At 41.0% G+C, this 17,444-nt stretch overlaps 2 protein-coding genes across 4 annotated transcripts; one reads left to right on the top strand and one right to left on the bottom strand.

Moving 5' to 3' along the window:
• The first annotated feature begins 6,146 nt into the window (after window positions 1-6,146).
• Window positions 6,147-7,701, top strand: LOC117861765 (uncharacterized). Its single transcript, XM_072294526.1, has one exon. It carries the CDS (start codon window positions 6,625-6,627, stop codon window positions 7,462-7,464), a length of 840 nt encoding a protein of 279 aa, XP_072150627.1. The 5' UTR covers window positions 6,147-6,624; the 3' UTR covers window positions 7,465-7,701.
• Window positions 7,702-11,553: 3,852 nt separating this feature from the next.
• Window positions 11,554-16,419, bottom strand: LOC117859492 (uncharacterized). Of its 3 annotated transcripts, none has more exons than XM_072294577.1 (5): window positions 16,076-16,419; window positions 15,484-15,535; window positions 13,891-13,940; window positions 13,721-13,773; window positions 11,554-12,368 (listed from the first exon to the last, which is right to left on the bottom strand). In XM_072294577.1, exons 1-5 carry the CDS (start codon window positions 16,242-16,244, stop codon window positions 11,988-11,990), a joined length of 705 nt encoding a protein of 234 aa, XP_072150678.1. In that variant the 5' UTR covers window positions 16,245-16,419; the 3' UTR covers window positions 11,554-11,987. The 3 variants fall into 3 exon arrangements, with proteins under 3 accessions (XP_072150678.1, XP_072150679.1, XP_034598501.1); XM_072294578.1 differs by having other exon boundaries at window positions 15,484-15,532; XM_034742610.2 differs by lacking the exon at window positions 15,484-15,535 and having other exon boundaries at window positions 16,076-16,415.
• Between the last annotated feature and the right edge of the window lie 1,025 nt (window positions 16,420-17,444).

Here is a 17,444-nt window from a genome sequence, read left to right as displayed (position 1 = left end):
CGGGTGGGAGGAGCTCGTTCGGTTCTTCTTGTGCGGGAGGAAGAAGAAAGACACAGAGAGGAAGAAGAGAGCAGGGGAGTTGGCGGAGACCGGCTGGCTTGGAGAGGATAAGGCCGAGGAAGTCGTCGGACATGCACGTCGAGCAATGGAGTGAGGACCGGCAAGGACGGCGAGCAGTGGCGATGCGATGCCGGCGGCGTGGCAAGGGCATGGGCATGGTATGGGTGTTTACTAGCGAGTAATGCCGGTCAACAGAGAGACAAGCAAAATCAGGGTTAGTTTGAAACATGGTTTGACCGGGATTTGACCATGCTTTTGAATATCTAAACATCATATTTGTACTTGAAAAACATACATGTGTTAAAGTGTATACTTCAAAGTACAACTTTTATATTGTGCAAAAGTTGAGTGTTTAGAGAAAATTAATTTTAAACAGCATCTAAATGTAGCTAAATGGAAGCATAACAATACTTAACATTTTCAAGCACACATGTTTAAATGTGGGGTTTCAATTGGTTTTCATATTCAACTTGCTCATGAGAAAATAAAAGAAAGAGTCATAAAACATTGAAACTATTTTGAGCAAAATTTTTATGTTTATGTTTTTTATAATATTTACTTGCTAACAACAATAACTTAAACCCTTCAATAATCTTATTTCAAACGACTCGTGGCCACGTGTGCTCACATGCTAACATAAATTATTAGATTACATTTATTTTCTTTATTTTATTGTTAATGACTGTAATTAACACCAGGGGTGTTACAATATAATCTGCAAAAAGATTCCACCAAATATAGTTCATATATAGTTTGTACTGTACTCCTAAAGAATGTGAAACAATGATGGCTTCTTTACTTAATACGTCCTCCATTTTAAATGTTAACACCTTAGATATTAATGTGGCCTTCAATATGCAACCTTTTGACAAAAGAAATCTTTATATAATATGATGATAATATTTTTGCAAAAATATTTATTTTTTGAAAAAAATTCATAACAAATCAAACTATACTATTTTCATATGATAAATCCAATTAGTTTTACTCAGTAGTCAAATTTTAAAAGTTTGACTGCATATATTATGGAGCATCATACGTTTATGATTAAAGGTAGCAGTCATAATCTATTGTGAAACAAAGTATAGTACCCCCACCTATTATACTCTACTACTGCCTCTACTTATACAAGACAATAATAATAGTAGTACTACCACAGTACATCAACTATCTACTATAGAACTAGTACAACTATACCATTACTAACAAAGCTACTATTCCCACTAGTCCACTACTATTACTACTATACTAACTTTTGCTACAACTATATATATAACTAATAATAATACTACTAATAGTCCTACCACTATATACTAAATGACTTTGTTCTACAACATTTAAGATGCTACTAAATGTTCCTAAATATAACCTAGCAACAAAAATTTCACCTAATATAGGAATATTTCTAGGTTACTAAAAAAATCCCCAATGCTAAGGAAAATCAAGAATTATTATTTACAAAGTACAAACCAATACAATTTTATGAGCTCAAGAAGTGTAATTTCTTTAGGTCACATGAAACCTATAGAATCACTTGGAAGTTGGAATTCTAGAGTACTTAATAAACTTATGTAACAATTCAACCTTTTATTGTAAGATTCATCTAGGACCTTAAGTTTTTTTTATATTCTATAATTAAATAATCACGGTATTATTTGTCATTTAACTAACCATAATTCCTCAAATAGTTATTCTTAGACTATTATATATTCCAGTAGGTTGTACGTTTACATATTATGCATGTGTTTGGTTTCTTTGATGAGCACTATGTTCCGTTGCCAAGCTAGGATATATAGCGAGCGAGACAAGGCATTTGGATTCGGAGAGAGATTCTCTTGGAGCTTGGGTGGGTGAGATTTGTCTTGCTAGAACAAGAAAGCCGAATCCGCTCGCTTGGACTAACAAACACAACGTTCGTGCCAGCAGATGAGGCGAGGCGAGGCAAGTCTTGAGAGGGCCAAGAAGCCCCTATGTCTACTATGAAAAAACTATCTCCTAAAAATCTAAAATCACATTTAATTTCTCATACATGGTGTTCAGCGTGTGGGTGTTGCAACACCTCCGTGCATGGAGTAATCATGGAACCATGAGAACCAAATTTATTTAAGAATTAAATAATTACGAAACCTTCTCAAAGAATGGAAGAGGTTTTAGTCAAATTCAAACAACTCGAAAAAGTTTAGTTTACATGTAGGCCCCCTAGTGGGTTTTGGTGGTAGAATGATAAAATACTTAAAGGACTAATGGAGTTTGATGAGCTGTGGATAGGTTTCATTGTAAATGACCATATAAAACTCATATCATACCTCTAATCGAAAAAAGGGAAAGTAAATTGAAAAGGGCAAAAGAAGCAAAGTTGCAACAACTATTATTTGGTCTCAATGGTGGCTTGCTTTCATGAACAAGAAAAGATTGGAAATGTATTGGTATTTTGACCAAGAAGGAAGAAATGTGACCACAAGCTTAATCTTTTAAGAGAAGTTAGTATGCTTGCTTGATCACAAAGTTGGGATATGGATCAATTTATTGAAGAAATGGATTTCAATGGGTATTCATTGTTGATGCAAAGGACTTAGCTACGAGGTACTAAGGAAGGGTAAAGGGCAAGCGGTGATTGGAGGCAATGACTTTTTTCTAGGGTTAAGAAGCTAGTACTTAGGAGAACTTTGAGGAACTAATCAAGCCATGAGGAGTTAAGCAATTCAAAGTATCAAATCATTGTTGAATCATAATATTGAAGTGACTTGAGGATGCCAAGTTGACTATCGATCGTATATGTTGAGGAACCTTGAAGTCACTAGCTCAAGGAGGATAATGCTCAAGAAAGAGAGGAAGAAATGCTTGCAATCCTCCTCAAAGTGTGATATTGAAGAAAAGGATGATGGGTGAAGGTATTCAAACTCAAGTGGTTGGTATTGTATTTATTCTATGATCTTGATTATAGCTAATTCCGTACCATTAAGAGGAATAAGATGTGGATAGCTTCGCTTATGTGTTGGTGCTCAAACCTAACTTTTTAAGTGCTAACATAAGAGGAACACTATTCACAACACTTGCACTGAGTGATATTTGGGTTTTTTTCAGTTGGATTGGATAGTCCTCAGAATAATATTTCCGTAGAGTCTAAGATCATTGAATTCGGAGTTCGAAGTAAAATGTTACGGTCTTTTCTCTTAGGTGACTTGTTCTGTCTAGTGGACATGTGGAAACTCCAGTGAATTCTGCAGAGAAATCCGTAGGTTGTGGAGAATTTCGAGAATTTTGTGGAGATTCTGTAGATATTCGAGAGAAGGAAAATCTCCGGAGATTGCAGAGGTTTTTGCGAAGTTTTGGGACATTTTTGAACCTAATGGCTAGATTTGGAGTTTCGAAGTTTCCAAAGATTCTAGAACTTAACAGACCAATGGCTAGTTTTTGGAGCTAGGTATTTATACCCCTCACCCTATCTCATTTATGGCTGCTAGTTCCCCACATGAAAAACACATCTCCACAGCCCTTTTGAGCCCTCCTATCTCTAGGTTTGCAAGGGATTTGAGAAGAGATTTGGATTGAGATTTTGAAACATTGAGTGAAAGTGAGCAAATCTTCCTTGAGCATTCGAGTTCATAGTGAGAAATCTTTGTGCACCCAAGCCTCCTAGATGGGTACGCGTTGCCTGGTGTGCGCCCAAGCTTGTCGTGTGCCACAGGTAGTTTGTGAAGTGGGGAAAGGGTTGATAGCAACCTGGCTTCTTTGGAAGAATCCAACAAAGATGTAGGAATCTGAATTTCGTAAATAAATCCTTGTGTCTCTTGTAAACAAATCCTTGCATCTCTTGTGCTTGATTTGTTGATTTCACTAGTTGTTGCTTGTCCTAGCTCATTTCTAGGTTTCATCTCGATCTACCTCTTAAGAAGGTTTGCGCTGCAAGTATCTACTGAAATAGCTTGGAAACAACTCACTAGTGTATGGTAATTCGTCGATCCACTATTGGCTTGAGTTTGGCATAAGTGTGTTGTGAGTCTTTATTATCTTCTGATACTTTGTAGATTTCTACGGAATATCCGAAAGTAGCAGAGAATCCAAAAAATCTCCAGAGTTACCTTAAGTTACTAATTCTGCTGTAAATTTTTGTGTAAAATTTGAGAACTGTCTAGTCACCCCTCTACGTGACATCAAAGGTGCTTTCAGTCTGTATATTCAAATATAGGATTTGTTACTACACACGAATGTGAATAATTTTGCACACGTGACGAAATATAAAAGGATGCTGAGCTACATATCTAAATCATGCCTACACATTTTAAGTGCCAATAAGTTAGACCCTCAAATTCAAAATGCTGATGCACCACATATAACATGCCTTATCATAGTTAGGAAGTTAAGCATTTGAAATGGATGTCTACAACTTGCTACATAGAAGATTCTCGTACCAAATAATTAACATCGTTAACCAATAATAGTATAACATAAAATATGTTGCTAAATTAAAGGGACAATAAACATGGAAAATACATAGAAAAATATCAATTGGCCAACATTTATATGTATATTTATAACACTTTGCTACATATTTAACTATTAGGTAAGTTGTCCAATTAAATTTTGCAAGCATATCTTCCCTAACATGTATGTGTATATAATTTCTATTATTAAATATAATTAGGGCATCAAGTGTTCCTAATCAAGTCTCTAGCTCACTACGTGGAAGATCTCATCATCAAGTGATTTAATACAGCATAGTACTAAAATAATGTAAGAAAATAGATCATTGCACTGCCTAAATTGAAAATGAAAGCTTATGTATTGATGTCATCAACTAAACTTTAGTATTTAAATAATTGAAAACGTATGCTGAGGCTGAGATCCTTTTGAAATATATCCGACGTGAGTTGAATTAAATTTATATGTAATATGAGGAAACAACATGTGCAATAGATTTACACACACATAAACGAATAACACGCATAATGACATTGAGCAGCAAAGAAATAGCTTGTTTTGATGGAATCTCTATTGTTTGAGCAATGCTTTTGTGAGTGTTGACACAAGTACAAGAAGCCCCACATACTCTCAAGGAAACCTAACGGCTATTATATTCTTACCGCTTCATTTATCACTTATACTACTTCACAAAAGTTCTTGAAAACAACATCTTGATCATCGCATTAGGAAATAATGCACAAGATAGATGTGCAAATACATGCATCAGAAGCATTCATTTCCTTATGAAATAACCTGATGTAACCTTTAGCTCGATAAAGGTAGACAAGGTGTGGTTCATATAATCTGATTTATTCAAACTACATATGTTATTACTTTTAAATAGGAAATCAATTAACGGGGGATGTACCAAGCCATGCACGACAAGTTTTGAACACCTATTTGATTATTTGTTTGATTTACACAATGAAGTCTTCACAAATGCATTCTCATCCCAATATTTAGGACGCCAGATTTGGAGATTCTTGAAAGAATGTGGCTTCTTCCTATGGCTTACAGGGTACATTCATGAGAATATATATGTGAGCACCTCATGGAAATCAAAGAATATGAATGCTATATCAAGAGTAGATTAAAATTAATTCATATATTATCAAACCTTAATTAGTTCTAATGCGCAAACGAGTTTACCAACAAGTCATTGTCATATAAAAAAAAGGCAATGTGCATTCTGCAAATGTGCACGTGTTTGAGAAATTTTGTGTGCCTCATATTATAAAAAAGTCACCAAAACAATATTAAGTATAACATGTATATATATGAAGATTTAGTCCAAATAGTGTTTGAAGTACAATAAAATAGAGTTCCATCTATGATCCCAAACCTCAACCAATTGACCCATACTTTGATGTGGTTAATTGCGTAGCCTTTTTTTCATCTACAAGATTTATGATAACCGGTTTAGAAGTACATAGTATAACTGGACGCTTTGCAAACTAGAAGACTCACAAGGGGGAACAAACATTTCCTTTCATGGTACTGATGGTGCTACGGAATATATATGCTTTGATACAAGGCCACATGAAACTACTTGAGAACTTTGTAAATCCACATCCACATCATATCTCATCTAGTCAATCTGCGCACCTGGCCAGTCGATTTCATTCGCTCAATCAATCCTCTAGAAAAAAAAAAGCAGTTCATGTGCCCAGAGACGAAGCTGACAAGAAGGCGCCATTGCCAACTGCGCCCCTGCACCCTGACATGAGACGTCAAGGCATGCATATCCATTTCAAAACCTGCAACGGCTTTGGCATTTGGTAACCTCTACATTCAAGCCTGAAAGAGGCAAGCATTCACTTCACATCCTGCATTCATCAACAGCCGGGTGGCAGGGAAGGATAGAGATGGAGGCAAGATACACAGCGAGATCAAGAGAGATCAGATGGATGATTACTAAGCATTAAGGCCGTGATCTCCACCACATTAACACCCTGTGATCACGCGTGATCTCTAAATTTGGCAGGTGAACTTGCATTCCTCTGAGATTATCTCCACATTTACCCCTCCCTTCTTGTATAAGTAGGCACCTAACCCCGGCCAAGAACTCCACACCAGTGCAAAGTGAAAGAAACGAGATCCATGGACAAGGGATCGAGCTCCCGGACCGCGTCCATGGAGGTCGAGGGAACCGGGTTGCAGGTCGTGGAGGAAGGAGAGGAGGTGCAGGTGCCGGAGAAGGAGGATGAGGCGCCGGCGAAGGAGCTCGACCTTCTCGGCGCGCTCGGCTCGGAGGTGCCGGCGCCGGAAATGAAGGTCGTGGAGGCGCAGGCGGTGGCGCCGGGCAAGGGGAAGGAGAAGGCAGTGGTGGCGGAGGAGGAGAAAGCGCCCGCGACGGCGATGGCGTCTACTGGCGGCGAGAAGAAGCGCTCGTTCAAGTGCAACTACTGTCAGCGGAAGTTCTACACCTCGCAGGCGCTGGGCGGCCACCAGAACGCGCACAAGCGCGAGCGCTCGCTCGCCAAGCGCGGCGCCGCCGCGGCGGGGCGCGGGCTGTACGGTGGCGCTGATCCCTTCCTTCCGCCGCACCACCTCCGCTTCCCGCACGCCTGGCCATACCCCGCCGGCGGCGGCAGGCTGTCGTCGTCGTTCGTCGGGCTCGGCAGGGGCTCCGCGGCTGCGGCGCCGTTCTACGGCGGCGTGCACCACGGGTGGGCCGCGCACGCCCAGCCGTCCATGGCGGGGCTCGCCCGCCACGCCGGCGCCGAACGCCCCGTCTACGCTCCTCACGGGTACGGCTACAGCGCCTCGTCCAGGGCCCCTTCCCCGGCCGTCCTCGACTCCGGAATGGCCGGGCTCCGGTGGGCCGGCGTCGCCAACGGTGCCTCGGCCGGCGGCGACAACGGCGTCGCTCGTGAAGCGACGACGTCGCAGCAGGAGGAGGCGCAGAGTTGCAAGATAGACCTGAACCTGAGGCTCTAGCTGCATAGTTTTCATTTTTCCATTAGCTTGCTTCGTTGATGAAGCTCATGTTGACGAGGAGGGCGAATGTTCTGTCGTGTAGCTGCTGCTGTTAGCGATTCATTTTCTTTCAGATTAAGTCAGCATGGTCAGCTGATTAGGGTTTAAGCCAGGATTTGTAGATGTAATCATGTAGTCCATCTTAAACTCGCATTGTTCCTTGATGGAACTGATTAAAAAAATCTGTCTTTCATGCCAGTTTAATTTTGTCATCTATCTGGATGGACTAGCTTCCATTTCGTGTTTGTTCTTTTTTGGCGTGTGCTTGTCCATTTCTTGTTGTTCTTTGATAAAAGTCAACTGAATTGAAATATTTAGAAGAATGTTATGAGTTATATGATATAGAGCTTCGAATCTGAGTCATAGATAAGTAGAACAAAATAAAAACCGAGTTAAATGGAATGACAGTAGGTTCCTATCTGGAATATTGATTGTTATTTATTACTACCAGTTTTGTTTTGGACTACTAGTGATCTCAATTCCCTGCTTCAAATATTCTCTCTTTCAGTTTCCAGTCAGCTATGGAAACTATTTCAAGATTTACATGGAAACTGAATCAACAACACCAATCAAATTAAACAAGCAGGCATTCAAAGCGGGCTCTAAAACCCTTCCATTTCCTGTTGGAGGTTTGAAACAGCAAAGCCCCAACATTCGAAAACCTGAAACGTCGCCGAGATTAAAACACTGTCTTCCATACAGGTCGACGTTGTTAACGTCCTTAATGCACGAACTTAATTCACGCCAAATCCAGCATCCCATATATACGCATTGCAGATCCCAGTCAAATGCCATATATACACGCATCCCATATATACGCATTGCCGATCCCAGTCAAATGCCATATATACACAGCATCTTCCTGGCTGTTCCCGTAGAGGATGGATGGGCAATTTATACTGTACAGATCAGATCACGGCAGTTAATAATGTGAATCAAGTTTGAAATCCCAGATGGCAAATAAATTGGATCTGAATTACCCTCTCCCCTGCAGTTGGCTGCAGCCTCCATGCGAGTTCATACTTCATAGGAAGTTAGCTAGGCTTCCTTTTCTGCGCTTCGCGAGCGTACTTGCTTGCGGCGCTGCCACCTCATCTAATCGGTGCTCCTCCTGTTGCCTTATTCAGATTGTGAACGCGTGGATGGATCCATGGACTAATTTTTAGTTCGGATCATATTAAATATTTAAATACTAATTAGAAAGACTAAACGTGAATTAATTATAAAACTAATTGCATAAGCCGTGGCTAATTCGTTAAGCCTAATTAATTCATGATTAGCACATATTTACTGTAGCATCATATGATCAAATCATAGACTAATTAGACTTAATAGATTCGTCTTACAAACTAGCCTTCATTTATGCTATTGGTTTTATAATTAACATATATTTAATACTCCTAATTATACTAATTAGATTGGTTTTATAATTAACATATATTTAATACTCCTAATTATACTAATTAGTATCTAAGTATTGGATGTGATTGGAACGTGCCTTCGACTTCAATTCCTTGCACGGGAGCTTTCTTCAGGTTCTCGACTTGGGGCAGAGCCGCAGAGGCTCTGGTTTGTGACTCTGCAGCAGGAAAGGTTTGACAGAGCTGAGACTGACAGGTGTGATGGCAAGTCATGGCAAGGGAGGGAACGGTCTCTTTGTCACTGTGTCAAGTCTCTCGGACCCTGGTCTTGAAGTCAAGGAGAGAATAGTGAGAGAGGAAATGACCTACGTAGAAAATAAGTATGCGTTTGGTTTGGTTCCAGGGACGAAGTGGGATGGGATAGGACGATCCCACTTCGTCATAATGTTTGGTTGACAAACATGTGGGATTGGAACATCCCCGGGAGGGAATATACCCTCCAAATGCGGGACGTTCCCGTCCCACCAAAAGTGGCGGACGGGGTCATCCCTCGTTTCCCTATTCACGCCGTTGAAAGGCTCGCGAACGGGAGCTGGTAGGGGCGGCCAGGACCAGGGCGGGCGGAGGCGGTGCGGCCGGGGCCGCCGCGGGTGGAGGCATCTCGGGGGCGGCGCGGAGCATACCGCGGGTGGCTGGAGGCGGCGCAGGGCAGAGCCATCCCAGGGCGGCCGGAGGCGGTGCGGCCAGAGGCGGCGCAGGGCGGAGCCATCCCGGGGCGGAGGCCGTGCGGCCAGGGCCGCCGCGGGTGGAGGCGGCACGACCAGAGGCGACGCGGGGTGGAGGAATCCCGGGGAGGAAGCCGTGCGGCTAGGGCCGCCGCGGGCTGAGGCGGCGCGGGCGAAGCCGTCCCGAGGGGCGGCGGGGTCGGGCTCAAGGTCGACGGCGCGGCTGGAGCCCTCGGCCGGCGGGAGAAGATCGGAGGAGGTTGGGCAGCAGCCGACGGGTAGAACCAGAGAAGATAAGGGGAAAAGAAAAAAGAAAAAAGAAATAGAATGGATAGAGGATGACATATGGGACCCACAAAATACTGTAGCTAACGGTGTTAAAAATATCATCCGTATCACCACGTCAACCTCTCTAACCAAACACAAGACGGGACCATCCCATTCCATTTCAACCAAACACTAGATGGGACCGTCCCATCCCACAAAACTGGAACGAGATTATCTCGTCCTACATTGTCTCCAATCCAAACACATGCTAAAGGATCGCAGGCTAGCGTGGGGGCTGAACTTTTCAAGACACGGCACCATCAATGGTGTGTGCAGCCACGATTTCTTTTCTTTTCTTTTCTTTTTGTTCTCACAGAAACTACAAAATGCGATGCATTGGTAACACGTGTGACCGGCCATGGGTTATTTCCTCTCGTACCGCCTCCTCAACATAAATTCAGAAAATAAAAAGAAATACTTTGGTATTTTCTACCAAAAATGGAAGGACAATACTATGATTACTGAATTTGTTTCTACTACTCCCTCCGTCATAAATTACGGGTCATTTCAACTTTTTTTAAGGTACATAAATTTTTGCTATGCATCTACATAAATACTATATCGAAATACATAGTAAAATATGCATGCAAAACGACTTAATTTGAAACGGAGGGAGTAACTGATTCCAAAACTCGGCTCCATGGAAGGATCAAGGGACCTTATTAACTGCCATCTGCCTAGCAACGTAGTATGAAAAAACCGACCCGGTTCAATTAAAAGATCCGCCATGTTATTAAACTGAGCTGAAACCATCAAAACCCGGTTGAACGGTGATTTTACCACAGAATTGGATCACTTATTAGCTTTTGCAAATTACAAAATTATTATTTGAGACGGAGAATGGAACTAGGTTCCGAGTGGAACATGAAAAGTTTGTAATTCAAGTAGGATATTATTTTATTCAACACTAATTTTTGTTGATTCTACTTTGGATTACATATCAATTAAGTACTTCTTATTTGACCCGGCCGGTGAACTAGTGATCCAACCAGCCACCCACTAGTGTTCTTTTTTGTTCTCATCACTGGACTTGCCCTAGACATAATTTCAGAAAATAAAGAATATTATATGGTAATCTACTAACAAAATCAAGGACTGGTATACATTTTGAAATGTTTCCACCAAATATTTACAAAACTAGGATCCGTGAAAGGATGAAGGGGGCTCGATTAATTAAATGCCGTTTTCTTAGCACTAGCGACTTTAAGCCCTAAAAAAAGCACTAGCGACTTTAATTAGCTAATCTTTTTAAGATCTATGCAATCGAATGTTTCTATACTTTATCGATATGATATAATTGTAAAATGCCCAACATTTGAGAAGTATATCAATATTATCGCCATTTTTGTTACTAGCCAACTCCTTATAGGTCCCGCTCCTTCCTCCTCTACCCTGTGCATCGCCAATTGCTGAGAATGATATAAAAAGAAAACAAAATGGGGGGATTGGACCATTTGGCCTAAGCTATATACAATTATATACAATACAAGTGCAAAAATAGTAAGAATCTGCGGTCTATAATGTTTGTTCTTACTAGTAAGTTCTCCTTGTTACTAGCCAAGAGTTGCCAAGAGGCAATGTTTGTTCTTATAACCGTTTCTGGCAAGGACAATTTCAATGAATTTTCATGTCACGAGTTGCAGAACCAGTCAACCAGACAGGTATATTTGCTTCTTCCTAGTTAGTGCAGAAAGTAAGCAGAAAGATCTGTCAAGGCCAAGACCAACAGACCTCAATCATCAAAAAGGTGCTACAAGCTACAAATGCCCGCTGCAATTTTCGAAAGACCACCATACAACAGGTGTGAAACCCCTGATTTTGCAATTACATATATTCATTCACCTAGCCGTGAGGACAAAACTACATAGCTAAACACCCGTCTTGCTAGAAACCTCAAATGACTCCCTGCCAACAAGAACCATGTAACCACATTATCACTTGCTCTTTCTCTGCTTGGTCGTACTATTCACTGATTCATTTTTTTTTTTTTGGGGGGGGGGGGGGGGTCAGCATTTGACTGATGCCTACAACAGTGACTGCTCCAATAAATCCAAGAAAAAAACATGATTTATCAACTCTTGGAGTCAGCAGGAGATGCCTTATCTCCATTCCCCTTACTGTTTGGTTGTGCGGTATTTGCTGAAGCATTTGCAGCACAATTGCTGTCCTTACTCTTGACTGTAACTGGCTGAGTATCACTTGCACTGCTTTTCAAATCGGAAGCCTTGCTTGGAGATACTTCATCTTTCTTCACAACCCCTTCTTTGGTTTGTATATCAGCAGAAGGAACTTTGTTTTTGTCATCCACAATTTCCTTAACGACCCCCTCTAGTGTATCTAGCCTGTCTAATACCTTTGAAAGCTTTGAGTCAGCATCCTCCTTAGCAGATTCCTCCTCGAGCTGCTTTTGTTTCTCAAGTTCCTCATCTTTTTTCCTTTTCTCTTCTGCTTCCTGAATTATGAAACGTGATATTTCAGTCAGATTCAGTTTAGTGAATAAGCCTTCTGTCATAGGAAACTTCAAGTGCTATAATAATATTTCGGAGTTAGCCCATCTGAAAAATGAATATTTCTTTTAAACTTCCCATGAGCATTAACTAACTAATAATTAACCCAAGCTTTGATAATTGGAATAATTTGATTGCAAACATAGAAAGTATTTCAAGCAAACATGTATCCTTGAAGATGCAACTGTAGTAAGAAATTACCCAAGCTCGAGCAAATAAGAAACCTCAAAAATTCAATCTATCAACAATTTTGAGACATCCATTAAAGAAATTTTAAGAAACAGGAAATAGTGTCATTCTTGTAACAAAAGTTGTTCTGTGTTTATATAACTATACTGGCAATACTGCCATGAAAGTGAAATCCAAAATAGACTATCTAGTTGCTGTTTCACCAACGTAAATGATCAATAGCAGATGCAACTGAATAAATGTGCTTCTGATAACCTGATGGCACATGTTTGTCATTTTTTAAGTACACCATTGGCCAGTATGGCTGCCATGGATGACCATCATATGTAGCACTCCAAAATTTAAACAATTAAAGTGCATCAACTAACCATTTAAACTGTCTTCACAAACTGCACAGTTCAAGACTGTAGCATAGACTCCATGATAGCTTTGTCAAAATTGGCACCACAAACATAACCAACTGAAGTATGCCTTTTCAAGTAGGGGTGTTTGGCCAGGAGGGGCTAAATTTTAGCCCCTGTCACATCGGATGTTTGGACACTAATTAGGAGTATTAAACATAGTCTAATTACAAAACTAATTGCACAACCCCTAGGCTTAATCGCGAGACGAATCTATTAAGCCTAATTAGTCCATGATTTGACAATGTGGTGCTACAGTAACCATTTGCTAATGATGGATTAATTAGGCTTAATAGATTCGTCTCGCGATTTAGCCTAGGGGTTCTGCTATTAGTTTTATAATTAGCTCATATTTAATCCTCCTAATTAGCATCCGAACGTGTGATGTGACAGGGCTAAAGTTTAGCCCGTGGCATCCAAACGCCCCCTGAATGACCTTGGCTAAACTCAACGAAATAGGCGGTAATGCCAAACAAATAAGCTCTTTCAGTTTCAACTACCACAGTTGCTGCTAAATGCATCAGTTAAGGAGCATTTGATCTGTGGAACAAGTTGCAACACAAGTCTTTTTAGCGGGAACAGGAGGGGCAACATAATGTTCAGCCTATGATACATAAGTAATTCATATTTCTGTCCTCCTTTGTATTGTACCAACTTAAATATTTTATTCCATTCGAAATTCTGCATAAGAGATCACAGTATATTACCGCCTCCATCGTTTTGATCTCTCTCCGTGCATATTGGGCCACTAAATAGACAGCTGCACAGCAAATCAAAAACCACAATGTAAGAGTCCCAAAAAACTAAGATTTGCAGTTGGCATTCCAAAGTCCAATCATATTTCAGAAAAGGAATGGAGTTCTCTCATGGAACAAACCTAGTGAGGGCATGCAGACAAAGAAGAGCTGCACAAGGTGGAAATCAAGCCTGAAACAGAATGCGAAAGATAGAATCAGCGAAGCTTGTCACTGGAATTTCTTTTTAATGTTAGATGGAATTTCTTTCTAATGGAAGTAGTCTCCAAAACTTACAACCAACGCAAATTCTACAGATTGAGTTTCTTATAGGTACATGTTAAATAGGAGTATCATGGTAAATAAATAAGATATATATACCCCCCGTGAGAACCAAGTAGGAGATCAACAGAAACTGGACACAATAAGATCCAGGCTCCTTTGAAGAGTAAGTGACATTCAAATACCATATAGTAAAATGGGTGGCCATACGCCAAACAATAGATTTAGGGGACCCAGCCACCTAGGTATGCTAAATATTAGCTTCTGAATGAACTCCTTCTGGAGAATGGAAAGTACTTTCAGCACCCATGGTATCAGTTGTTGAGGAACAAATACATGCCAAATGGGGATTCCATTTATGCCACTGATCCTTATGATGGGCCAGGTAGCAGATGTGGTTCACAATAGCAGGTAGACAAGGTCTTGTGCTGATATTTGACTACATGATGTACCTCTTACAGGGGGAATGAGACATTGAGTTCTGCGCACCTTTTGGCCACAAAAATTCTTTGGACTGTGGAAATAAATGAATGTGTTGAACTTTGTACCATGTTAGCTCAGGATGATGTCAAGGGTTCAATGGTTCTAGAAAGACAACGGTTCAATGGGCTCTGGGCAAGTGCAGACAGCACATAGGTGTCTTTACATATAGGTACAGTGTTTCAAGCTAGAATGCACAGAGAATTTGGAACTCTTTGGAAGTGCATATTTTTCCTGTGGCAGGAATTGCAGATAAGACCAATCTTCTGCTCAACAAAAAGAAAAGGAAAAAGAAAGTAACCAGCTGTAGGGTGAATTTGTGTTCCCTTCATCCTGAAATATAAGGCATTCTAGCGATGTACCTGGACAAGTACTCGTCTAGGACTCCAGGTACAAGAATGCCTTATTTTAGGACAGGGAATATGTGGCAAGCCTGAAACTGTAGATCACATCTATTTTAGTGCATCATGGCAAGATCCAGTGGCCTTGCATCAAATAAGCGAGTGATTTGGATGCAACCCCTAGGCCTCTAGATAGTATTATTTCTGATTGGATTCCTCATAGATCTGGGGTCAATTTTCTTTGGGCGTTATTCAGTTTTGAAGTGCTTTCCAGGGCTATTTGGCACATTCGTAGCAAAAAAAGCGATTAAAAAGTTTGCCAAATAAACCTCTACATGCATTTTAGTCATTTATTATAGTAGTTGTGGAAGCTGCTTCTGGACTACTGAAAAGAAATTCCATAACAAACCTATACATGCAAAACTAAATGGTAAAATTGTGGCAGCTCCGCTGCCAATGCTATAGTTGTCAGGATCATAAGCCGCATCATGAAGCAAAAGCAATGCAAGCTGAAACATTTCTGGCAAAATGAGGCTATTCACATTCGATCTCATCTCGCCTTGAAATATAACTGTTACCATCAATAAACCCATAAACCCTAAGAGAGGAAGATGGCCGTCGCTTGATGCTCACCCGAAAATGAAGATTTTTGTGTGCCAGGCATTGCAATACAAGATCCAATCTGCTGAACAATTAAAAACAGGAAAAAGAAAGTAACTGGCACTGAGGTGTATTTTGTTCTATGTAGAAAGTCTGAAACTGTAGATCACATCAACATCTATTCGGTTGCTTCATAGCAAGAATAAAAGATTCCAGTGATTTTGTATCAAAGAAGCATACAACTTGGATGCAAGCGCTAGGTGTCTGGATATTATTTCTGACTGGATTCCTCATAGAGTGCTTGCATTTTCCCCATTTCCGGATAATTTGCTGCGTTGGGAGCTCTGGAGGACTATTTAAAGGAAATTCCCCGAGAAACATATACATGCAAAACTAAATGAGAGTTGTGAAAACTCCTCTACCAATGCTGTAGCTGTCAGGAACTCAGGATATTAAGTCAAAAGCAAGGCAAACTGAAACATTTCAGGCGAAATGAGACTAGTCACGATCCATCTCATCTCGTTGCCCCAACCCTACCCCCAGTCCGTCTCATCTCGCCTTGCAATGTAATTGCTACCGACAATAAACCTATAATAAACCCTAAGAGAGGAAGATCGCCGCTCACCCGAATTCCTTGCGCTTGGGGGGCACGGTGAAGAGGATGTTGGCGGCGGTCTTCCAGTCGGCGCCGCTGCTCCAGTCGAAGTTTTGGACTTGCTTGTACGCCTCCATCCGAGCCCGCGCCGCCGCCTCCGCGCGGGCCTTAGCCTTGGCCGCGGTCGCCGCTTCGGCATCAACGGGGGGATCACCCTCGCCGCCAGCGGCGGCGGAGGAGGTGGTGGAGGAGAGGAGGCGGCGGAGGGACGCGACCGGGGGCCGGCGGCGAAGCCGCAGCGCCGGAAGAAGCATCGCTTCGAGCCGTGTAGTGGGCCCGGCGCGGCCAAAGGCAGCTTTGAGGGATCGCGCTAGATTACCCTGGCCGTCGATTGCAATGTTGACGGCACACATCGACGCTTCGATGTGGAAATGCATTTCTCCGAGTCATCCTCACCCATCACACAACTGCCCTCATAAGGAAAAAGAAAATAAAAAGTGTGTTTTTCATTCCGCAAATATGGTCAAAGAGTGACTTGCCATAGTTGTAAGCGTGGTATGAGGACTTCGTTGCGTCCGCCATAGTCGAGGAGCTTTGCTCTAGCTACGGAGAGCTCTGTTTTGGAGTGCACTATGCATTGTGAGTCGAGGTGAAGCTTTTAGTATCTCTTGTTTGAGTCGAGGCGAAGCTTCTACTACCTCTTGTTTGAGTCGAGTCGTCATCATTTAGTCAAGCGTAGCTGCTAACCTAACGCCGCCGAGCTCCGCCTTGGCGTTCGCCATCTTCCGGAGTCCAAACTTGGCCAATAACCGCACCAGTCGATGTGCAAGAGCGAGGTTAGAAACCTCGCCATCGGCAAGATACCCACTGTCTTGACCGGGGGTATTGTGCTTTGACCTGGGCCCACTAGTTGGAGAGAAGGGGCAGAGTAGGGTGGTAGGTTTAAATTTTCCAGGGTTTTCGGGAATAAATGGTTTTAGAATTTTGGAAATTAGATTCAATTATGTTTTTGCATTTAATTCAGTATAATTTGTAGAAATGTCAAAAAATAGTGAAACAAATTTATTTAGGATTGTTTTATTTTCTTTTATGCATTTAAATTCTTAAATCCTAGGAAAAATAATAAAATTTTAGGTATTTATTTATTTCATTATTTTAAGGTACTTAACTAATTACTTAATAATTCAAAAATAATTAAAATTCTAAATAATGATTTATTAATTAAAAATAAATAATAATTATGAATTAGGATTTTGATATTAGTAATTATTTAATAGCCTTTTATAATAAATTAAAATAATTAAGGTTAGTTTAAAATTACGGAAAATAAGGACTACTCCTTTAAAAAGGGGTAGTTTGTGTTTGTTTGCAACTTTATTACGAAGATAAGTTGTATAGT

Source organism: Setaria viridis, chromosome 6 (genome assembly GCF_005286985.2).
Source record: "Setaria viridis chromosome 6, Setaria_viridis_v4.0, whole genome shotgun sequence".
Classification (NCBI taxonomy): domain Eukaryota; kingdom Viridiplantae; phylum Streptophyta; class Magnoliopsida; order Poales; family Poaceae; genus Setaria; species Setaria viridis.
This window is presented reverse-complemented; position numbering and strand designations above follow the sequence as displayed.

Bases quoted from the DNA above. Each gene is read 5' to 3' on its own strand.
- LOC117861765 (XM_072294526.1), top strand. From the start codon at position 6,625: ATGGACAAGGGATCGAGCTCCCGGACCGCGTCCATGGAGGTCGAGGGA.
- LOC117859492 (XM_034742610.2), bottom strand. From the start codon at position 16,359: ATGCTTCTTCCGGCGCTGCGGCTTCGCCGCCGGCCCCCGGTCGCGTCC. The intron at 13,774-13,890 runs GTTTGTTCCATG...TTTGCTGTGCAG, and splicing joins TGTCTGCATGCCCTCACTAG to CTGTCTATTTAGTGGCCCAA. The intron at 12,369-13,720 runs GTAATATACTGT...TTCATAATTCAG, and splicing joins AGATCAAAACGATGGAGGCG to GAAGCAGAAGAGAAAAGGAA.